The 23,626-nt window shown below is 47.4% G+C and overlaps 2 protein-coding genes across 4 annotated transcripts; both read left to right on the forward strand.

Annotated features, from left to right (window-relative positions):
- Positions 1 to 3,429: 3,429 nt before the first annotated feature.
- Positions 3,430 to 4,467, forward strand: LOC142996569 (radiation-inducible immediate-early gene IEX-1-like). The gene has a single exon (XM_076147525.1). The coding sequence runs from the start codon at positions 3,499 to 3,501 to the stop codon at positions 4,099 to 4,101; it is 603 nt and encodes a 200-aa protein (XP_076003640.1). The 5' UTR covers positions 3,430 to 3,498; the 3' UTR covers positions 4,102 to 4,467.
- A 4,569-nt stretch (positions 4,468 to 9,036) lies between these two features.
- ddr2l (discoidin domain receptor family, member 2, like) lies at positions 9,037 to 22,944 on the forward strand. 3 transcript variants are annotated; one of them, XM_076147484.1, is made up of 21 exons: positions 9,037 to 9,124; positions 9,234 to 9,416; positions 10,342 to 10,589; positions 14,115 to 14,213; positions 14,299 to 14,401; positions 14,528 to 14,603; positions 15,114 to 15,266; positions 16,381 to 16,528; positions 16,638 to 16,747; positions 16,994 to 17,179; positions 17,472 to 17,718; positions 17,846 to 17,935; positions 18,041 to 18,183; positions 18,761 to 18,872; positions 19,033 to 19,149; positions 20,028 to 20,272; positions 20,381 to 20,508; positions 20,784 to 20,981; positions 21,068 to 21,302; positions 21,493 to 21,642; positions 21,927 to 22,944. In XM_076147484.1, exons 4-21 carry the CDS (start codon positions 14,153 to 14,155, stop codon positions 22,059 to 22,061), a joined length of 2,637 nt encoding a protein of 878 aa, XP_076003599.1. In that variant the 5' UTR covers positions 9,037 to 9,124; positions 9,234 to 9,416; positions 10,342 to 10,589; positions 14,115 to 14,152; the 3' UTR covers positions 22,062 to 22,944. The 3 variants fall into 3 exon arrangements, with proteins under 3 accessions (XP_076003599.1, XP_076003600.1, XP_076003597.1); XM_076147485.1 differs by lacking the exon at positions 9,234 to 9,416 and having other exon boundaries at positions 9,059 to 9,124; XM_076147482.1 differs by lacking the exon at positions 9,037 to 9,124 and having other exon boundaries at positions 9,186 to 9,416.
- Positions 22,945 to 23,626: the final 682 nt, after the last annotated feature.

A 23,626-nucleotide genomic window follows, 5' to 3' on the forward strand; every position in this document is an offset into this window, starting at 1 on the left:
AGTCAGCTGATACTTTGATCAGAACTACAGGACATCAATGACCCAAATCACATGGTCGTTATGACAACCTGACATCCATGTGATTATTCTCACCAATCAAAGGGCTTGCGTTGGAATGCGCAATAGTGTTTCTGTGTGAACTGGCAGGAGAGTGTGAGCCTGAGAGAGTGTGTGTGTGTGTGTGTGTCTGTGTGTGTGTGTGTGTGTGTGTATGTGTGTGTGTGCAGTTGGATGACAGAAATTACCCATGAGTCTCTCTGTGGTTTCAGGCCTCAGAAACATTTACTGTAAAATGAAACACAAACACACTCACAGACAGACAGATACACACACGCACACACACGCACACACACACACACACACACTGTAAAAGAAACCATGTGGAATCTATTTCAAATTGCACTTTGTCATTAAACTTACAGTAAATGTGGAAAAACACAGTAGGAACCTTTATTTTTCAGAAGCAAGGCGGAGGAGTCATACAGAGGGAAAAACTTAACAAAGTGACCTCACAGTTGCATAGTTACTACCTTCACTGTTCTTTTCATATGGTATTATTTATCCTGTCCTTATGTACACACTTTGAGGCTCTTTACACTTTCTTCGGTACTTTGTGAAATGACAGTAAGGTTGAATCTGAACTAATCTAATCGAAGAAAAAATATTAAACATTCATCCAGGGAGCCACTGGTTTTCATCCCAAACCACAGTTTGACTCGTCGGTTGCTGCCAAACGTCTGAACCATTAACTCAGCCTGGAAACATGGTGGAGTCGTTCAAAATGCAAATATCCTGGAAACCAAATGTTCTTTCTCTGTTCTTGTTTGGTGAAAGTCAGAGGGACTCCACCGAAAACTGCACAATCCAATCACAACCGTGTCGACACTCTCCACCTTTTTTTCAGTAAGTCTCTTATTAATTCTAGAAGGGAACTGAAACTTAAAGTAAATTCTTCTTTGTGATATATGAAGTCTTTTATCCTAGAAATTCAAATGTATTTACCTCCTGTAAAGGTTTTATAATGAACATTCACACGCTCTCCAGAGCTTCTCTGAAGGTTTTGAGAACCTTCAAGACTGGCTCATCTAAGTCACACCATCGTGACAGAACCAGAGGCCCCCTGGGAGCCTCCACAGTCGCCCAGAGAGGGACACGGGACCACCTACAGAAGGCTGCAGGAGCTTCTGCTGGCATGTGTGGCTGTGGATGCTTTGCTTTCACATTGAGTTTGCATATTAAGAATACCTGTGACATATTTCAGTTTACAGACGCTCTCCCTTAGTTTCTCTATGAGCTCTGACTAAAAGAATCGGAGGAATCTGAAACCGCTGAGAGTCTGCAGGACACACACACACATTCTGCTGGAGCATCCCTTTCCTAATATGGGGCACTGTGAGTCGCTGAGATACATAAACATTCATCATTGAGAACATCTGTGAATCAAGCCATTGTTGATTGTTAAGTTCTGAGCCTGACCCATAATGCAGTGAGCAGATGTGTGATGTAATACCTGATCTGTTTTCACTCCAGTGTTACATAAATCCTGAGCCTAGTTAGTTCTACACCAGGCTCACAACTTATCAGTCAACCCTATCCATGATGATCCTTTATTTTTCGAGTTATTTGCAGAGCCTAAATCAACGTCAAAACCTTCATTTCCTAACGTCCTTCCTTTTTTGTTCTCCCTAATCTCACTTTCTTGTGAAGCGCTGACTCAGCACTTCTTCGCTGGGAGCAGCACAACATGCTAGGACAGATTCAGAGGATCTCCAGCTGAGTACCGATCCTCTGCCAACTGTGCAGCCCCATGGAAAGTTTCTGTCCAGGCAGTGTAAGAATGAAGAAGAATCAAGGATGGAGACGTTATGAAGTTAGATGATCAACAAGACAAAATGTCTCCTGGATCGGTGAAACCAAGACGGTTCACACCTCGGCTGGAGCATCAAGAGTGACCTTTGACCCAATGGGACCCAGGAACCTTGTGTAGACGCATGCTGAGGTCAGACAGTCGGATGTTCAGGGTTCACTCTGACAGCTGAGCCCCCCATGGTGTTTGTTCAATGCCACTTCATGGATTTTGTTGTGGTCATTCAATAAAATAAAAAGAATATACAGTCACTTTAATGTTTGTGTGTGTGTGTGTGTGTGTGTGTGTGTGTCTGGACTACGGGACCACGATGCTTTGACACATTTCATCATGGTTCTGAGTTCGCTGGGAGCGGGGGGAGGAGCGAGCTGCAGTAAAGTTGTAGGAAGGACCGTGGCCACTCGTGAACACTCGCTCTAACTTTTTAAGGAAAGCTTTGATTTCCACAAAATTGACAAGGAAGCTCATAACACATACATGGAAGTTACAAAATGTTTCGATCACTGCAAGTGTGACTTATAATGTGTTAACGACGATTTTGGTGTTTGATGTTTGCAGAGACTGAGTCTAAGCAGCAGCTTAGGACTGCAGAGGGCCACCTTGTGCCGGACTTGACCCAGAGATGAGCTAACATGAGGCATGAAGGGGGCCAAATCCTCCATCCAGCTGTTCTACAGGGGCACATGTCCAAGTCCAGGTCCAAGTCCAAGTCCAAGTCCAAGTCCAAGTCCAAGTCCAAGTTTCCTCGCTGAAGATTTGAAGTCAAAATGTGAACCACAAGTACAAAACAAGTATGTGAAACAGTTGCTGAGAAATTCAAATCAGTTTCTTCCTGATCTCACTCAGGTTTCTGCCTCTTCCTCCTCATTGTGACTTAACAGTTTTGCAACATAGACATCCGCTGATTTCACAGTGACAAAAATCACAGGCGGTGCAAGAAAAACCCCTGAAGCTCCACAGAGAGAGACGTCAGAACAAACTCAGATATTTGATTCAACCATCATCAGAGGTTATGAAAAGGACAAGTGTGTTTTATTCTGATTCTGATTTTATTTATTTCTTTTATTGTATTGATCGTTTGATTGATTGATTTAAACAACTGAACATTCTGATCACCACTGTTTCATTTTTGACTTACTGACTCTTCGGTGCTTTTAATATGTTTTCCTTTTTTAAATTTAAAAATCAATATTGATAAATAAAGGTTTTAAATCTGTATTTTATTTATCTTATGTGTAAACCACAAAGTCACAAAATACAACAGGTAACAGAACTGCTGCATGTGTAAAACAAACGGTACACCGTTGAATGATAAGTTCTGAGCCTCTAGTCTGATCTCTTTGACCCCCTCAGTCAATGTGAATGTGGTGTGGTAAGTGATCAGTCGCTCAGGTATGACAGGCAGTTTCTCCGCAGCCTGTCAATCCGGATTCTTACTAATCTGTTCATGTTTCGGTTCTTTACGCACTTGAGCAACAAACGGAGGCAATGGGGCAGGAGCCTGCGGTGTGTGGGCGTGTCTACAAAAGAACTTTACCCAAACAAGGAGCGTATAAAGCCTGGGCTCTCCGCGCATTTACGCATATCTAACCTCCGAAACGCACCGGGACCGACACAGAAACACGCCTGACATGTACACACGGTCCAATAGTATGACGCTGTCCGTCCAGACGGATCAGCAGGAGAACTTCGCCTTCTCCAGGATGGCTGCTCGCAGCACAGAGCCGGAGATCTTCACCTTCGAGCGGATCCCGGCGGCTCAGGCCACCGCCGTGCGCTCCTACGTGCCCATCCGCCCGAAGAAACGCTGCACTCGGGTCATGTATCCCGCTAAAGTCCGCATGTACCTACCGCCTGTGGAGAAGAGCCCCGCCAAGCGCTGGCTGGTGGTCCTGTGCCTGGTGGTGCTGTGGCAGATCTACACCGAGGAGCCCTGTGCCGAGACGCCGCTGGGCAGCGCTGACAGTCCGGCCAGCGACTACCGGGTTCTCCCCTTCCAGTCTGTGGAGGAGCAGGTTCGGCAGCTCACCGATGCCAGTATTCCGGCCCCAGCGGTCAGCTGTGCGGACAATGTGACAGGCCATGACTCTTCATCGTGGGATCAGAACTTCCTGAACAGCACCTGCCCGAGCCCGAGCCTGGAGAACGAACTCAGCCGAGTGTATGAGCAGAGCGCCGGGAACGGCTACATGGTGGCCCTGTTGGTCTACCACAGGCTGGGCAGCGAGAACTGAACGCCCCACCGGAATCAGGCTCAAACAGACCGGGATCAGGGTCGGGCAGAACCGGATCAGGGTCGAGGAGGCCCGGATCAGGGTCGAGCCGGCCGAGATCAGGGTCGAGGAGGCCGGGATCAACGGCCTGACTGAAGGACTGAAGGACTGAAAGCTGCTTGAACACTTGAACATAAATGATGAAACTTGAAGTCTCACCGCTGCTGCAGGCTGAGGAGCTGAACTCTGAACTCTCCCACTCCTGCGCTTTCACTTGAAACTGACTCAATGTTGTTGTTGAAAATGTCTAATGTAGTTATTTATTCTAATATTTGCTATTTATTGTATTATTTAATGTAATAAAAATGTCTGAAAAAAACACGTTCAGCTTTGCAGCATTTTCTTATTCAATCTTTATCAAATCAGTCTGAAAATTGCAGATCTCAGTTCTACATTCACACTGATGGAATAACAAACGCATTCATTTTCAGAGTTTTCAGAGTTTGACTCGCAGCTTATTTCCACAAACTTTTCTGAGGTTTTATATTTTGGGTCATTTTATAGAGTCACTAGAATTGTCTTGTGTTATTTGGAATATTGACAAATAGTATAAAACAAATATGATGTCACTTAAAGTGAAGCTCTAAGAAGCTCTGCAGTGTGGATTTCCTTCACTGCTGCAATTCAAATAAATCTCCAGGTTGAACGTTTTAGGTTCTCAGCTTTCATCCTTCAGTTTCTCGTCAAGCGTCTTCATGTTCATATGAAAGTTTATTCTTATTTTAGGTGTAGATGTGTCATTGTTCACATTTCTCAGTTGGACAGTGTGTGGACTGAGAGGAGACGTTTCATCAGTATAAATGTAAACCTTTGAATCTATTTTAGCTCAGCTGCCAAAAAACCCCAAAGTCTATTTCTGGCCTAAATGAGCCTGTGTGACGCGTCACTGAGGAAGATCTGAGGTTTCATCAGCTTCACTGTGATTTTTGCAACTTTTGCAGACTCACCTTCACTTTTTCCGGCTGGTTGTGATCTGGGTCATAAATCTGAGTCCCAAGTGGAGATCCTGATTCCTGATTCAAGATCTGTGACAGCTTTATGACGGAGTGTGAGTGTGTTCTTCCTCATACATGCTGTGTGTACATCTGGGTCAGCGTGGGAGGTCATGGTGGAGGTTTGGATGAAGTCGTCGACGCCTCCAGGCTTTGGGAAAGACCTGGCTGCTGTTTATGTTACCATGTTGGAGTCTCAGACTTCATGACAACAGGGCCAAATTTGTGATTTAATATGAACCGGAACTTCATTTTGAACATCAGGATCTGGATCATGTGGCTCTGGATCAATCCATCAAAGGTCACACACAGCCTTATCTTGTAATTTTTCCTTATCGTCACAGTTTTTCCAATAAGTGAAAATGTCCACAAATGTGATGAAAGTGACTCCAGATTAAGATTCTGATCCATTCTGACCTCAGACCCCTTACTTACTCACTTACTCACATACTTACTTACTCACTTACTTACTTACTCACTTAACTACTTACTCATGTACCTTACTGGCAAAGGTACATTGTTCTGGAAATAGATGAGCTACTTTCAAGCTGGACCCACGGGCCCACAGGAAGCACCCGAAGGCCCTTAGGAAGGACCCACAAGCCCACAGGGAGGACCCACAAGCCCTCAGGAAGGACCCACGGGCCAACAGGAAGGACCCACGAGCCCACAGGAAGGACCCAAAGGCCCTTAGGAAGGACCCACGGGCCCACAGGAAGGACCCACGGGCCGACAGGAAGGACCCACAAGCTCACCGGGAGGACCCACGGGCCAACAGGAAGGACTCACGGACCAACAGGAAGGACCCACCGGCCAACAGGAAGGACCCACAAGCCCACAGGAAGGACCCACGGGCCAACAGGAAGGACCTACGAGCCCACAGGAAGGACCCACGGAACAACAGGAAGGACCCACGAGCCCACAGGAAGGACCCACGAGCCCACAGGAAGGACCCACGGACCAACAGGAAGGACCCACGAGCCCACAGGAAGGACCCATGAGCCCACAGGAAGGACCCACGTACCAACAGGAAGGACCCATGAGCCCACAGGAAGGACCCACGGACCAACAGGAAGGACCCACAAGCCCACAGGAAGGACCCACGGACCAACAGGAAGGACCAACAAGCCCACAGGAAGGACCCACGGACCAACAGGAAGGACCCACGGACCAACAGAAAAGGACCCACGAGCCCACAGGAAGGACCAAGGAGACTCTGGGCTTGTTATTCTGCCTTTTTTCAAACTTTTTTTCTACTTTTGAGCAATACGTTTCAACCATTTCTCCACTTATATGTCTTTAAAAAAAAATCAGGAATGTACAGAATAAAACTTTGGGGTTTTGGAGTTTTGGAGTTTTCTTTCTTCCTGGAACCTCCAGCTGATTCTCTGTGCCGGGAAGGAAACGGAAGGAGTGACAAAGAAAAAGGTGAAGGTCTGTCTGCAATGCCCAGCGGAGGAGGGGCCAGAGGGTTGTCTTCCTCCTCCTCCTCCTTTTCCTCCTCCTCTTCCACCTCCTCCTCCCCTCGCTCTACATTCCAGCGGCATGAGTCCGTGAATCTCACCCACTCAGAGAGGAGGGGAAGGACGAAGGAGCGCCGGAACTGAGAAGACAAACAAAGGAGGGGATCACGTTTACAAAGGCGCGCGCGTGTGTGTGTGTATGGGCGTGTGTGGGCGTGTGTATGTATGTGTGCGTGTGTGTGTGTGTGTGTGTGTGTGTGTGTGTGTGTGTAGTGGGAGATTCCGTGGCTGCACCAGACAGGAAGGCATGAAAAATAGAAAAAAGCCGACTCATCATTTCTCAGTAAAATCAAGCGTTCCGTGACGCCTGAAGTTCCATTTAAAAGCACGAAATCACCAGAAGAGAAGCACAAACATCTACACAATGACACAACTGTCAGAGACACACTCACAGCGGTCGGATTTCAGAGGTGAAGGAGATGAAGATCTTCAAACTTTGTAAACCGTGAGAGTTTAAGAGGTTGAGTCAGATTTCCGTAACTTCCTGTACTGACTGTATCTACGCTCGAGCCGTGGCGCTCATGACACTGGAAGGATCCAGTGTCATGAGCGCCACGGCCTGGAGGGGGCGCTCCACTGGATACAGCCTGTGTATGTAAGGTGACTCTATGGGAGAAAGCAGACGGTGATGCATTCAGGTGTAATGGGCTCTGGGGATTACATCACCGTGTCCTGGCTGCACCCTCCTCTGTCACACAGTCCTCACACCTCGCCGCCGTTTGGTATGTTCGGTATGTTCTTATGTTACAGTCATGGTGGAGGTATGACTGAGCTGACAGAGCGTTACCGTGGGAACTCTACCAACGGTAACATCTTTGGAAAGTATTCAAAAAATGACAAGTATTTTAATACACAATAATCTGTCAGATGAAGGCAGTTGTCTAACGATTGTACAGTTAACAGAACTATAAATAGAAACACAGAAACCAACATCTCACCTGGAGAATCAAGAACATTCCCTCTCCACTGGGGATGAACCATTTCAATGTTAACCTTTACATTTTAACATACAGACACATTTCCCATTTCGCCCATAACATCTGTCGAGCTTATTGCCTCGAAATCTACTGAACCCATTCATGCTCCTAGAGGAAGCATTGGACTTAAATGAGCCACCATCACTGCACAGATTACATGAGATGTATTAATAAACAGTACGAATTAATAATAACCTGACACACACAGTCATAAACACACACACACACAGTCACAGTCACACTCACACACACAGTCACACACAGACACACACACAGTCACACACAGACACACACACACAGTCACACACAGTCACAGTCACACACATTCACTGATGCACTTAGTGTTACTAATGTTACTTAGTGTGTGCGCACACCCTGTACACTCCCTTAGACACACATACACACATTCCGATGCTGAGCTTTGATTTATTCATTTGATGGATTCCTTTGTGATCATATTAATTTCAATCATTGCAGTGTATCAACAAAGCAGAAGCACAATCTGGTGGTCAGTTTCCACATCTCAAGTAGATCAAATGCAGTGTGAGTGATGGTTTTGATGTTCCACCTTCAGCTGCTCCGTCGCTGTGACAACAGAAGTCAGATTTTAGTTTCTGGTGAAACATTGGATTGTTTTCTTTGATCTGTCCTTCCTTTTGTAGCACAGAAAATGCCTGCGGAGGAGCGACTGGAATGTTCTGCCATGACGAGACGAGTGGAGACACGAAGAGCAGGAGGCCCAAACTCGCCATCGCCACACGCCCACCAGCCGACTGTGGGCGTCGACCTTCTGAGGGAGAGAAAAGGAGCAGCGTGGAAAAACCCAGAACCCAGAACCTGCGGCTGCTCAGGTTAATAAGATGGACCATGATGATGATGATGATGATGATGATGATCTCTCTGGTGGCCACTAGAGAGTAAACACAGAGATCAGAGCATCTCTGACTCTGTGACGCCAAGAGTGGGATTTATTTACATTTCTGCCCATTGCTGTTGAGTGTGTGTGTGTGTGTGTGTGTGTGTGTGTGTGTGTGTGTGTGTGTGTGTGTGTGGTTGCATCAGCTGGAATGTGTCCAGTCAAACCCCCCACACACATGAATCATGAAGCCTGCCCCCCGCCCCCCTTTTATTGTGGAGGGCAGAACTTCTATCTTTGTGCTGTAGAAGAAACAACAACATGGATCCAAAAGTGTCCATTAGAGACCTACAGAACTGAAGAGACACACAAATTAGACCCAAACTCTCCAAGCAGCAAACTTCTTCTTGTCTTGTTTCTGTTCCTTTGTACCTGAGCAGGTTTATGAACACTAACTCCATAATGTTCACATGTTAACAATCGCACAATCTTCCATGATGCTGAACCTTTTTTTGTTGTTTGCTTGGTAGGAAGGAGCCAATGAGCCAAACTGCAGCTGGCAGTGAAGCGATGATGCTCACGTGAAGGCTGGATGGAGTTCATGTGGCTGATGACGCTGTGATTGTGATTTATGAGGTTTGTAAGTGGAAGATGAAGAGGATGGAGGAGGAGGAAGCTGGAGGTTGGTTGCTGTTTACGCTGTGTGAGGCTCATGAATGACTCACCGCTGTAAATGTTTGGACAGCGAAACGTCTGGTGCCTCCACAGCTCAGGAGCCTCTGTGACCTGTCTGACACCACAGGAGGGAGGAACTCTCTGAGAGGATCACTGGGTGTTTGAAGAGCTTCTAGCTGTCAGTGAGAAGAATTTCTCCTTTTCTTCCTTTGGTTCTCCAGAATGTCTAGAAAGAAAGAGAGAGAGAGGCAGAGTAAGTTTCCTTCCTCTAACTCAGCAGGTTGAGTAACTTCGGGCTTTTATTATGACAACACATTCAGTGTGATATCACTTCCTTTATCTGGCACACACTCACACTCACACACACGCAACAAAAGCAAAGATAGGACGTGATGTAACAGTTTGAGTTGAGTGCATCAATACAGAGAAATGTCGCCCCCTGGTATAAATTTTATTTTCAATATGCTTCACTTTGGTCCGCGTACACACGAATAGAGTGTGTGTGATGCGTCGCCTGGTGGTGAGTCTAAACTAAACACACTAAAGTGGTTGATTCTCCTTTTAAATGTCCTGATTTTCATCTCCTACACGTCTGAACTCTGTCTGTTGTACTCATCTGTAAGTATTTGATTGGCCATCAGTTTTATGCATTAATAAGAACACTTTGAAAAATGTAATTTTCTTGTCTTAACATTTCTGCTTTGTTTTCTACAAAGCAGAAAATCTAAAACTTTCTACAAGTAACATTTATTTATATGTTATTTTTTATAAAATTCTTCTATTTTTTATAAAAACATAGCTGCCCACTAAGAATGTGAAATGCCTTCAACAATGAACCATTTTCATTATATTATTTTCTATTATTGTAGATGGATTTTGCCTGGAACACAAACATGTATAAATGTAAACGTTCCCTTCACTTCATCACAAACACATACTACAATACTGCAAAACTCTGCTGCCCCCTGTTGGCCGATGCGCGCACATACAGTCAGAAAGATGGAAAGAACTAAAAAGTATTTCCCATAATTCCTTTGTTGCAGCCTATCAGATGTCAGAAGCTCGGGGGTCTCATGTTGCCTTCCTCCTCCTCCTCCTCCTCCTCCTCCTCTTCCTCCTCCTCCTCGGAAACGGGATGTGATGTAAATACACAGTAAGTTTTTTTTGTGTCTCTGGAGTTTGCAGATCTTCCTTAGGACGCTGCTGGAACAAAAAACGTCACGAAAAAGAAGAAGAAAGAGAAAAGGAAAGTAGCGGGGAGGAAGACAAAGATCACTCCTTCTTCTTCCTCCGCGATGATCCGGATCCTTTGAGATCAGCGCTTCTCAATCCAGCGGGACGAAACCACAACACAGCCCGGAGCCGGAGCGAGACAAACGGCAGGAAAAGTGGAGAAAAGCCGCTGCAGCTGAGGAGCGACGGACAGGTAGAACTTTACGACACTTAACGACACTTTATGGGTCCAAACAAAGCGGCGATCAGACAATTTAAGGGCCGCGGATTACTGAGTGCTTTACTGCAGTAACAACAGAAAGTCAGACTAATGCTGAAACATCACTAACTGCTGCAGCAATCTTATATAAATGCGATCAAAGTAATCAGAGCCCACAAAGTTCCAGGCCTCAGACGCAACAAGTCCCTGCAGGAATACTACAGGGATACTAACGGAATACTACAGGAATACTATAGGGATACTCAAGGAATACTACAGGAATACTAAAGGGATACTCAAGGAATACTACAGGGATACTAACGGAATACTACAGGAATACTATAGGGATACTCAAGGAATACTACAGGAACACTGCAGAGCTAATATGTCAAGCATGTGTGTTCTCCCTGCAGTACCATAGGTAGGATATGTAAGTACAGCAGGAATACAGCAGGAGTACCATGTTTGAAACAGCCCAAAGTCATCAAACAAACACTGCGGTACTTTACAAACTAAATGTCTGAGGCGATGACTGCGGATGTCCTCTATGCCTGTGTAGCAGCATTAATGTACTAATGTAAAGAATAAATAGTTTAAGTCACTACATGTAAATTTGTACTATTAACAAACAACAAACAAAGGCACACAAACTGTAAGAATTCTACAGTATTTACTTTATTCTATAGGAGTATTCATCCCAAGTAAATATATCAGAAGATAAGAAACATAAATACTGAAACTAAACTCTCAGTAAGAGGAAGAGACACTCTGTTGACCTCTATTTCTAGGTAAGGACAGTAACTACCCCCCTTCATATCCCTTCCACTTGCTCCGTGCTACAGCGCCACTCAGTGGACAGTCTGGGTTTATGGTCTTTATTTCAGGGAACCTGGAAGTCCCTTCAATCATCGGGATTCCACTTTCTTCTCTTTATAGTAGATCATTTAGATTTGAATTAAAATGCAGTTGGGAGTCGCTGTGTTTCTGACCTTGCGTGTGTCTGAGGAAACATGAGACTCTGCTGATAATGCACACGTATTGTGTGAGATGCTGACTGCCACGGGGAGCTCAGTGGACAGGAAGTGACATACGCCAAGATGAGGATGCAGAGTGATGAAGTCTGGTTACCGTGGCAACACACGGCTTCTGCCTCTGGCTGCTGTCAAAACAAATTAAGGAGTTTTTACATTTCATCAGGAAAGTGTGAGTGGTGTGTGTGTGTGTGTTTGTGTGTGTGTGTGTTGCTGACCTTCTGACCTTCTCTGGTGTCTTCATCTATTTCCGTCCTCTAAGCTCAGCGTCTCCGTTTACAGTGCCAACGTTCTCGTCAGGTTCTCACTTGGCCTGTGTGTGTGTGTGTTTGTGTGTGTGTGTGTGATAAAGTGCTAGATTGAGGTTCTTTATTCTTTGTTTTCCACTCAAAGTGAACTGAACTTCAGTGCACTAACCAGTGGCCTGGTCGGTGCTTCATAGAGTCGCTCTGACGTCACTGTGACGTCCACAGAACAGAAACAGATGACGAGTAAACGCAAAACAGCGTTGCATAGTGTGCCTCAGTCGATGCGACCGCGTGGAGCTTCCTGCATACAGCCACACGCTCGCTAGATTGCTCGCTGAGGATGGGGAGCAGCGACCTTCAGGTGGTCAACGACCTTCAGGAGGTCAGAGGGGAAACTGCTCAACGCTTCCTGTTGTTTGGTCCAAACTCACAGATCCTGAAAGTTTGATGTTTGTTTGTCCAAAATGGAGAGTGATGTCTCACAATGCATAGCAATGTCATTGTCAGTCTGACATCCTGTCCTGTTCAACTTCAACCGTAACTGCATAATCTATGAAGCTGATATTGATAATAAGATTGATACATCTTGATACTTTTTCACCTTCATTGCTTTAAGTGGGTTTGTTTACCTTCAGATATCTGAACACAGATCTGAAAAGTTACAATAAGAGATACAGAAGAGTGTGTGTGTGTGTGTAAGTGTAAGCATGTAGTAGCTTGTATCTGCACAGATGTGTTTGACTGCTGTGAGTTCCAGGTGTGTTCAAGTGCGTGTGTGTGGGTGCGTACGCGTGTCTGTGTGTGTGTGTGTGTGTGTAGTAACATTCCTCTGCTCTGTGGCCGCAGGCTCGTATTCTGAGCTGCAGTCACAGCTTCATCATCATTAGAGCTTCTGACAAACTTGACTCACAGCACCTCCTACAGGAGAACGCAGAGAAGAAAGCCACCAGGTGTGAACTCCACGCAGTTTAATGCAAAAAAGAAGCAAAGTTCAAAGGTGAATGAGCTCAGCAGTTGTGTGAGCAGAAAAACATTCTGTTGTTCTGTCCAAACCTTGTTGTAGTTGTGTGGTCGCGGCTCAGATGGAGCTGCTGGGGTGAAGGCAAGGAAACGTGGAGCTGAATGATCCAAACTCACTGAACACAAAAACAGACCAAACCCTGAAATAAAGACCCAACCATGACTGACCACTGAGTGGCGCTGCAGCTAATGGACAGGACGTATGGGGACAGGACATATAGGGGTGTAGTTAGTGTCCTTACCCAGAGAAAGTCCCTCCATGCTTCCCCCTGCTGGAGGAGCTCTGTAGAGCCCTTAGCAGAGCATCAAGCTCAGCAGCAGCAAACAGAGCTGCAGGTCTGCTCTCCTCTGGACCAGGCTGCCAGAAACCAGCTGAACTTCCCCAGTAAAGGTCAAAGGTCACATGGACACAAACACTGACATGAAAGAACTAAACACCTAAAGCAAACTTCCTGTAACACATCTGAGCTGAAGCTAGGACACTTAGAGAACAAAGAAGAAAGAGACGAGATGAGGAAGAGGAATTCAGACAGAAAACGAGAGCGAGAGAGAGAGAGAGAGAGAGAGAGAGAGAGAGAGAGAGAGAGAGAGTGAGGGGGGGAGAGAGAGAGAGTGAGGGGGGAGAGAGAGAGACATGTAGATTCCTGTGTGTTTGTGTGAGCGTCACACACACACACACAGAGGAATCTGGGTTGCGTTGAATGTTAGGAATGTTGAGGCTTTTGGCTCCAGTTTGTTCTGACGAAGGAAGGAGAGGAAGGAGGAACAAAAAGAGAGGAAGGGGAGGAGAAGAGGGACGAGCGAGAGACAAAGGGAGGGAGGAGGAAGTCTCTCTCTCTCTCCCTTTCTCTCTCTCTCTCATTTCTTCAGTCATGTGATCATCCTGTAAGAAGATGAGCAACATCACAGGAATCTGAGCCAGAGCAACACATTACATAAACCTCTATATCCCTCTGTCTGTCTGTCCCTCTGTCTCTTGCTCTCTCTTTGTCTTTGTCTCTCTCTCTCTCTCTCTCTCTCTCTCTCTCTCTCTCTCTCTCTCCTTCTCTCTTTGTCTCTTTGCTTTGTCTCTGTGTGTGTGTCTCTCTCTCTCTCTCTCTCTCTCTCTCTTTCTCTCTCTCTCTCTCTCTCTCTGTCTCTTTGCTTTGTCTCTGTGTGTGTGTCTCTCTCTCTCTCTCCCTCTCTGTCTTTCTCTCTCTCTCTCTCTCTCTTACACACAGAGATGTAGTGTGTGTGTTGGTGTGATCGGCAGACCATCATGCACCTCTTCCTACTGCTGATCCTCCACGCCAAAGCAGCCTTTGGACAGATCGACCCTGGTATACACACACACTCACTCACACACACACACACACACGCAGACACATGTACAGCGTTTCTTACTTGTGTGTTTTATATCGTCAGCACATTGTCGCTATGCTTTGGGCATGGAAGATGGCCGCATCAAAGATCATGACATCACAGCTTCCAGCCAATGGTACGAGACGACAGGACCGCAGTACGCCAGGTCAGTGTGACCTCCTGACCTTTCCTCCATTTCCTCCACCTTTCCATTTCCTGCTGTGAGGATGGAAACTGAAGAGCTGTGTGTGTGTGTGTGTGTGTGTGTGTGTGTGTGTGTGTGTGTGTGCAGGTTAAACCGTGAGGAGGGAGACGGTGCCTGGTGTCCTGAGGGACAGCTGGAGCCTTCAGACAGCCAGTACCTGCAGGTCAGCATGCATGTGGCTTTAAAAAGATACAAACATATAAAAAGATACTAATGTCCATTCTTTACACATTCACCTCTGACCTCTGTGTGTTCCTCTGTAAGTTGTGTTGTTATGTAGATGTTTGTGCGTCTCTTCAGGTCTGTAGGTCTCTGAATGGACCCTTATGGATCCATGTTGTTGTTTCTTCTACAGTTCTTCTTCTACTGTTTGTCCTCACGACGCCCTGCATGTTTATCTGCACTACATTCTCTCAGCTACTTCACGTTATGGAGCGACATCACACGAGCTGCAGACTGATGAGAGAAGGCACCCGGAAGTTACTATAGGATAGAGATCCATGACAACATACAGAGGGTTCAGGGTCAAAGGTCAGAGTTACTATAGGATAGAGATCCATGACAACATACAGAGGGTTCAGGCTCAAAGGTTCGAGTTACTATAAATAGAGATCCATGACAACATACAGGAGGTCCTGGTCTGTGATCTTTGTCTGTGTGTTATTTTTGTCAGGTGGACCTGGGCAGGCTGACGTTCCTCACAGTGGTCGGGACTCAGGGACGTTATGCCAGGAACTCCGGAAACGAGTTTGCCAGAGCTTACCGCCTCAACTACAGCAGGGACGGTCTGCTGTGGAAATCCTGGAGAAACCGACTGGGAAACAGGGTGAGAGGTTTGACTTCACAGGTCGTGAGAGAAATGAGGCAGGAAGAAGAGTCTCATCTGGAGAGGAAGCAGGTGATGGAGTGATAGAAGTGAGCAGTGGAGGAAAGAATGGCCCAAACAGGAAGAGAAAGAAATGGAAAATGGTGTGTGTTTGTGCTTCAATCTCAGGCGTTTCTGGTCATTCATGAGTCTATCACAGGAAGTGAGATTTACACAGCAACTACTTCCTGTTGGCCTTCGAGGTCCCCGGTCTCCACAGCAACACCATCCAGACATTTCAAACACAAAGTCCTGCTTCTGTCCCAGCCTGTAGTTTCCTCCTGGGGAATTCCCAGTGTGACCGCAGGTTTCCATTCATCCAGGAAGTCACCCGTTAACCCTTTGGTGTCTGCCAGGGTGACCATAGTATAGGTTTACTTTGACTTTGGTTGTGTGCATTTTGAAGTTGCAAATTGAACCAAAACCAAGCAAAAACCCTCAAATATCACAAACAGGTATTTATGCTGGTGTCAGGTGAGTCGATGCCGATTTCATCCCTAGTGGTGCCATTATTATCTCAGGTGTCTTGTGTGTACAAGTGAGTGAGATGAAGCACCAAGCTCCTCCTCTTTCTGTGTAATGGCGCCACCTGCTGTACAGGAGTGTGCAGTGAGGAAACAGCAGGACAGACTTCTCCATGGAAACACTGACAGTTCAAAGGAAATGGAAATGTTCCACCGAGCTCTACTTTGTATTGGTGAATGATCTTTGCCTGGTTTCTGAGGAACGTCTCCCTCCATCTGACCCTACAGGTTCTTTGTTTGGCTTTAGGTTTATCACTTTCTTCTGGCCATGTGTTAATGTATTAATATCTGGATCAATCTAAATAAGTTGGAGAAGAAGGTTTGACGTGTCCTTGGTTAGCTGATGTGTTTGTGATTGAATTGAATGACACAAGGTCAAAGGTCATGACGCAGGTGCAGACTGGAGACATGAAATGAAACTCTTTACTTTGTAGGAATATTAGTATTACATAGCTCAGGTTAGTCAGGAAGAACAGCGCTCCCTACCTGCTGTACATCGCAGAAGAAGCATTTACATGTGAAAGCTCAGCATGTTTCATGTTTGCATCCAGGTGATGGAGGGAAACAAAAACGCCTACGCCTCTGTCATTAACGACCTCCACCCGCCCGTGGTTACGCGCTACGTCCGCCTCATCCCCGTCACCAAGCTGTCCACCACCGTCTGCATGAGGGTGGAGCTCTACGGGTGTCCATGGGAAGGTACACACACACACACACACACACAAGCTGAAATAGGAAATCTTAATGTGCAATGATGATGTAATCTAAACATGACCTTTGACCTGTACTTCCTCTCATGTCCTGGCAGACGGTTTGATCTCTTACAGCGCTCCTGAGGGTCAGCTCATGATGCCTCCAGGTTATCCCATCGCCAGCTTCAACGACTCCACGTACGACGGAGTGCACGAGAGGAGGCACGTCTCACACACCACACACACACACACACACACACACACACAGGAGGTCACTGACATTGTGAGATGTTTGTAACTATGGTGACCCATGATTCACACTTGAAGGAGTCAACACACAAACCTGCCCTTTGGGTCGGGGCCTTGTTGAGCTTCAGGGTCCTGTGGTGGCTTCAGCTCCATCACCTGGATCCTCAGGAGGCTCTTTTCCAGTTCCAGGGTTCCTGATGTGACTGTCTCGTCCAATAGGAAGCTGTTTGGTGGTCTGGGCCAACTGACGGACGGTGTAATTGGCCAGGACGACTTCCTGCTGACACGTCAGTACTACGTGTGGCGGGGCTACGACTACCTGGGCTGGAGGAACGACTCGCTGGGAACTCAGGGATTTGTGGAGATGGAGTTTGTGTTTGACAGGCAGAGAAACTTCACCTCCATGAAGGTTTGAGTCGCTGATTACTTCCCCCCTAAAGCTTTGTGGTGAAGCTAAGCACAGAGTTGAGTTGTGATGCAATATTTCACATTGATCCAAATTAGGTAATTGAACCGACATGTTGCCAAGGCGACGGTCCTGCAAATGAGACCAGAAGGTTCATGGTCTCATTTGCAGTTGTTACAGACTGATGAGCAGAAACGGCTTCATGCTTCTTTCACGTTCTACTTCAAATCACAAGTAGCTTGTAGCATAAGAAGCTACCACAGCAGGTAGCTCACGCTTCCCATCTTCCCTCCAGGTTCACAGTAACAACATGTTCTCCCGCGGAGTGAAGATCTTCTCCTCTGTCTCCTGCTGGTTTAAGCCCCGCCTCATTGCTGGCTGGGAGGCGGAGCCTGTGACATTCAGGACGGTGCTGGACGACAGAAACCCAAGCGCCCGTTACGTCACCGTACCGCTAAACCGCCACACCGCCAAATCCATCCGCTGCCGCTTTTACTTTGCCGATGTCTGGATGATGTTCAGCGAGATCTCCTTTCAGTCAGGTAACACACATACACCCCACACACGCACACACGCGCACACTCACACACACACACACACACACACACACACTGGTACAATTATAGTAAATATGCAAAGAAATGGATAATCCTTGTATTTGTCCTGCAGAGGACACCGTACTCCCAACCCAGGTGACCCTGATGGTGACATCGCCGCAGCCTGTTGAGGAAAGCACTATGGCAACCACACTAATAACATGTATGACCTTTGACCTCTCACCATGCACCTTGTATATGGGTTGTAGCTGAAGTTAGCGTGGAGCAGCAGCCATGTCATCTCTGACCTCTGACCTCCTCTCCTCAGCGATCAGTCCGTCGAGCAGCGACGCGTCAGAGGATGGGAACACGCCCGTTCTGATTGGCTGCTTGGTGACCATCATCCTCCTGTTAGTCATCATCATCTTCCTCATCCTGTGGTGCCAGTATGTCTGCAAGGTGCTGGAGAAGGTGAGGAGATGATAGGCCGACATGCCAAAGTGCATTATGGGTACGACTCCATACGACTATTCACGCGGTCGCCATAACTCCAAGTGTGTTCGTTAAACACACTCATTGTTACTCATTGGCTCTTTGTTGATACTTTGCTATTGGACGAGATATGACCAGTTAAAAAACAGAACCGGAAGAACCGCAACTTGTCCTCTGCTTGAAACGGGAGCTTAGACCCTTCAAATGGAACTCAAGCAGAATTGGGGGATGATTTAGCCATAAGCTGAACAATAAAGCTGTTCAGGAAGCCGAGTGAGCCGCACCCAAAGGTGCTGTGGGGCTGCAGGATGTCAACATCCAGCTGCTACAGTTAGAAAATAACTGTGAAGACCTTGAATCCAGGTCGGGAGGAGACACTTTGACCTCCCGCTCTGCTCCACATTTTACACATATATGCCTTCAAGGTTACAATAAAGTATCATTAGCTACATGTTTACATGTTGCTTTGCTCTTTTCATACACATGCTTATATGACATGATGGTATAGATGTGGTATCTGTTGTGGCGTGTTGATGCTCACTCCGCTGTCCTGCAGGCTCCTCGACGTATCCTGGACGAGGAGGTGACGGTTCGCTTGTCCTCCTGCAGCGACACCATCATCCTCCAGACCCCCCCTGTGCCCCCCCGCTCCGGCCACAGTCCTGCAGGTAAGCAAACGTCCATCCAAACCATCTGATTGGTCTGCAGGAGCAAAACCTCAACAAGCAACTTTGGCGTTTTTACATCAGCTAACCTTGAGAAAACAGGTTCTTTTATTCTCTTTGTGCTGGATTCACTCATTCACTGGTACATCCTGTGTGTCCCCAGGCTCCGCCCACACTGACCCCCACTACGAGAGGGTCTTCCTGTTGGACCCTCAGTACCAGAACCCGGCTGTGCTGAGGAACAAACTTCCGGAGCTGTCACAGAGCGCCGAGGCCTCAGGTAAACCGGACTGCAGTACTACACAAGAATGAAGAGAAGTTCTGATCACATCATGTTCTACTAAGAACATTCAGACAAACATGAATAAACTCAACGCGAGCTCAGCTGTTAATAACAGAACTGAGTGAAGACGCTAGAGTTACCATAGTTACATACTATAGGCGGTGGGCCCAGTATGTCTTCTGCATTTCCTCTTCTGTTCTCTACTAGCGCCTCTGCTGCACAGCTCCCTTTGCTCCACTTCTTTACATGTGGACCCTCAGACTTCTCCACTCTGTGTCTCTCTCTAACTTCGTCTCTCGTTCAATTCAACACTAACCAAACACGTCATGCTTCTGGAAACATCTGTCACCTCCAACCAGGACATTAGACACAGACCTCATGTCCTATGTAACCATGGAGACAAGTCTCTTACAGATTAATGAGTAACTTCTTTTGCGACTTTTAGTGTTTCCATTTCACTTCCAACCTCAAACTATACTAACAGCAATGGGACGCTTGTATTCAGAGCTGAGAGCTGTAAGTGGCAGCAGTCTGCCCCCTGCTGGACAGTGACTCAATCACCTCAGATGTCTTATAGTCCCTTCCTTCATCTCTTTGTTTCCTCAGCATGCTGCTTTACTCTGAGGTTCTTGTCTCCTTCACCTCCCAGCCCTCTCTCCCTCTCTCTTCCTCCCTCTCCTGGGCTCCTCCTCTTTCAGCTCTCCTCCTCGGTAATCCTCTCTATGACCTCCTCCTGCTGACTTCCTGTCACATGACATCAGGCTGGCTGCGTGGTAAGAGCTGAAAGGTGTGGTGTCATTTAAGTTTTTGTCACGTGGCGAACAACTCAAACAAAGCAAACGACTGAAGTCCAGTCTTCCCCCTCTCTGTCCCAGCGTGCGGAGGAGGCTACGCCGAGCCCGACGTCACACAGTGCACACCGCATCAGTGTTTCCATAGCAACGCCCCTCACTACGCCGAGACTGACATCGTGCGTCTGCAGGGCGTCACCGGCAGCAACATGTACGCCGTGCCCGCCCTCACCGTGGACTCACTCACCAGGAAGGACATCTCTGCCGCCGAGTTCCCACGGCAACAGCTGATCTTTAGGGAGAAACTGGGGGAGGGGCAGTTTGGAGAGGTGAGCGCGAAGGGGGTGGGGCCACTGCCCATCAACAATATGGAAGAGTTTCATGCAGGAGAACTGTGATTAATGTGTGTGTGTGTGTGTGTCTGTGTTCTTCTGCAGGTCCACCTGTGTGAGGCTGAGGGTCTCCCAGAGTTCCTTGGGGAGGGATCGCCCCTCCCAGACAGAGATGGTCGGCCAGTGCTAGTGGCTGTGAAACAGCTGAGGGCCGACGCCACCAGTCAGGCCAGGTGTGTGGGTGTGTTTGTGTGTGTGTGTGTGTGTGTTACATTAGCATTGCAGTCTGTTGTTGTGTTGGTCCAAGCGGTCAAGCGCTATTTCTGGGTGAGAGCAGCTTGATGCTCCTCCATCGGGGCTTTCATGCCCATGAGAGGCACTTATGCTAAGTAAGGACAATTACTACCCCCTGTTCAATAATCTGACAGGGAGGAGGTCACTTCAGAGAGCAGAAAGGCAGAGCTTCATCCTCTACTTCCTCCTCCTCATCATCTCACTTCCTTTTCAGGAACGACTTCCTGAAGGAGATAAAGATCATGTCCCGCCTGAACGATCCCAACATCATCCGGCTGCTGTGTGTGTGCGTGTCGTCCGACCCGCTGTGCATGGTCACGGAGTACATGGAGAACGGTGACCTGAACATGTTCCTGTCACAGAGGGAGATGGAGAGCACGCTGACACACGCCAACAACATACCTTCAGTCAGGTACACGCAAAGCACACGTGAGCTAGACGACCTGTGTTTGTGCTCTAGTGTGTGTTTTTGAGCCGTTGTGTCTTCTGCCTCTGCAGTCTGTCCGACCTCCTCCACATGTCGGTGCAGATCTCCTCGGGGATGAAGTACCTGGCCTCCCTGAACTTCGTCCACCGTGACCTGGCCACCAGGAATTGCCTGCTGGACCGCCGTCTCACCATCAAGATCGCAGATTTCGGGATGAGCCGAAACCTGTACAGCAGCGACTACTACCGCATCCAAGGCCGAGCGGTGCTGCCCATACGATGGATGGCCTGGGAGAGCATCCTGCTGGTGAGGGAGGAGAGGGCGAGGGAAGGAAGGGAGGAGGGGAAGAAGGGAGGTCAACACAGGAAGAGAAGATCAGGGGGAAAGATTCTGCTTTGTTTAGGAAGAAGAAGGTGTTAGACTCCTAGACTCTCCTCTTCATCACTAAACTCACTCATGCTCACCTTCTCCTGTCTCTCTCCCACCTGTTCTTCAGGGTAAGTTCACCACAGCCAGTGATGTGTGGGCGTTTGGTGTCACCCTGTGGGAGATCTTCACCCTGTGTAAGGAGCAGCCCTACAGTCTGCTGTCTGACGAGCAGGTCATAGAGAACACTGGAGAGTTCTTCAGGAACCAGGGCAGACAGGTGAGACCAATCAAACGCACCCACACCTGACACAGCAAAATAGGGACGGGGTCAGGTACACAATTAGCTAGCAGACTAGCAGTTAGCCAAAGCTGCAGTGAGAGAAGAGGAACCGCAGAGAACACTAGAGCTGGTTTGGTTTTGTCTGGTGTCTCAGATGGACGACAGGCCTGAGCTGGAGGGGAACTCAGCTCCTGAGTGTGAAAACGTCCTCAAATGTTTATTTGGTTTCATGCTTGTGACCCTGTTGTGCCTTGACCTCCGTGAACTGTTTGTCCCTTCAGATCCTCCTGTACGCCCCTCCACTCTGCCCCCCCTCCCTCTTTGAGCTGATGATGCGATGTTGGAGTCGTGACATCCTGGACCGACCCAGCTTCGAGGGTCTTTACCAGGCTCTGAGGCCCCACGTCAACCAGTGAGTTCAGGCCGCCGGGACGTCGGAGCACCGGGTCGGAGCGCCGGGTCGGAGCGTCTGGGCTCTGCTCTGCAGCGGAATGTTGCACCTCAGGACTCCTGCGACCAAAGACTGATGCGGGAGAACAGAGGATGAGATAACAGGAAGGAGGAAACTGGCCCAGCATCAGACAGGAAGTGAGGATGAGCTTTTCTCAGAGACAAAAGAGAGGTAGAGGAAGAAGTCGACTCACAGAGAAACATTTGGTGATGTCAGACTTGCAAAGATCACCTTTTTGGTTTTAGTTTTGTTGCCAGTCTCACATTTTGATTGATCTTTTTATCCAACCAGTTCATCTTCTTCTCTCTGACCTTTTTGACAAATGGTTTCCATGTTAACAAAGGTGCCAAATAGTTGATTTCCCTCTTTTGGAGACGCGTAGTCTGTGTGTCCTGTGTCCCTGTGGTGTTATGATTCTTGTGAAGCACTGTGTGTGTGTGTGTGTGTGTGTGTGTGTGTGTGTGTGTGTGGGTTTGTATTTGTGTGTGTGTGCGTGTGTACGTGTATACGTGTGTTTGTGTGTGTTTGTGTGTTTGTGTGTATGTGTGTGTGTGTGTGTGTGTGTGTGTGTGTGTGTGTTTCAGTTACTGGTGTCCACATATTAACCCACACTGGAGTTTGGCTCAAGTTGTAGCGTATTAGATTTTTATTCTATTTTATTTCTTATTTTTGGTGTTTTTCTGGATCTGAATGTGTGTCTGAGGGTCACATGGTACAAACCTGTGGGTCGTGAACTGTGGAACGTTGAAATGAAATCAGAAGATGTGTTTTGTCTTTTTGTTACCAAAGAGAAATACGAGTGTTAGTCTGGAGAGACCTTCAGACATTGTTGTAATAAAATTCTAAACCAGGGAAACTGACCTGTGATGATGTGAGAGGAGCTTCCTGCTGCCCATAAGGGTCACATGACCTCACAAATGGACCACACCACACTGTTACAACACTACAAAGCTACAAATCAAGCTACATCAAGTCCTGTCAGCTACAAAATGATGGAGAAGCTCATAAACGTTGCAGAGCCATTTGACATCTTGGCTAGGATGTGTTTGTATGGTGACGTGAGCAGGTTGCCAGGTTGGTAATCAAACTCATTGGTCTCAAACCAAACCTCTGGCCAAGCAGCCGGCGAGTACAGAGTGACTGTATGAGTCCATGCTTACCTGAGGAGCTCAGAACTTATCAATCAACCTGTAGAACATTTGGCTACCTAAGACTACAAGACTCTTAACTAACCTACGTAGCCGCTGCGATTGTTCATTCAGATAAGTGGCATGAGACTTGATTGATAAATTACGAGCCTGGTCCAGGATCAGTGTGGTCATATCAGATACCTGCTCACTGCATTATGGCTCAGGCTCAATCACCCACCGTCATTTTCACACAGTTTAATTTCCAAGCCAAGGTTGCGTGAAGGGTCCATGCGCCGGGGATCAGCAGGGGGCAGCAGAGAGGCAGAAACTCCGTCCAAACCTGTGGATCCTGGAGAACTGTTCCACCCTAAAGCAGAAGTTATACATACTCATCAAACCT

Source organism: Genypterus blacodes, unplaced genomic scaffold (genome assembly GCF_046128005.1).
Source record: "Genypterus blacodes isolate CSIRO-AG114 ecotype Tasmania unplaced genomic scaffold, CSIRO-AGI_Gbla_v1 ptg000038l_1, whole genome shotgun sequence".
Classification (NCBI taxonomy): Eukaryota; Metazoa; Chordata; class Actinopteri; order Ophidiiformes; family Ophidiidae; genus Genypterus; species Genypterus blacodes.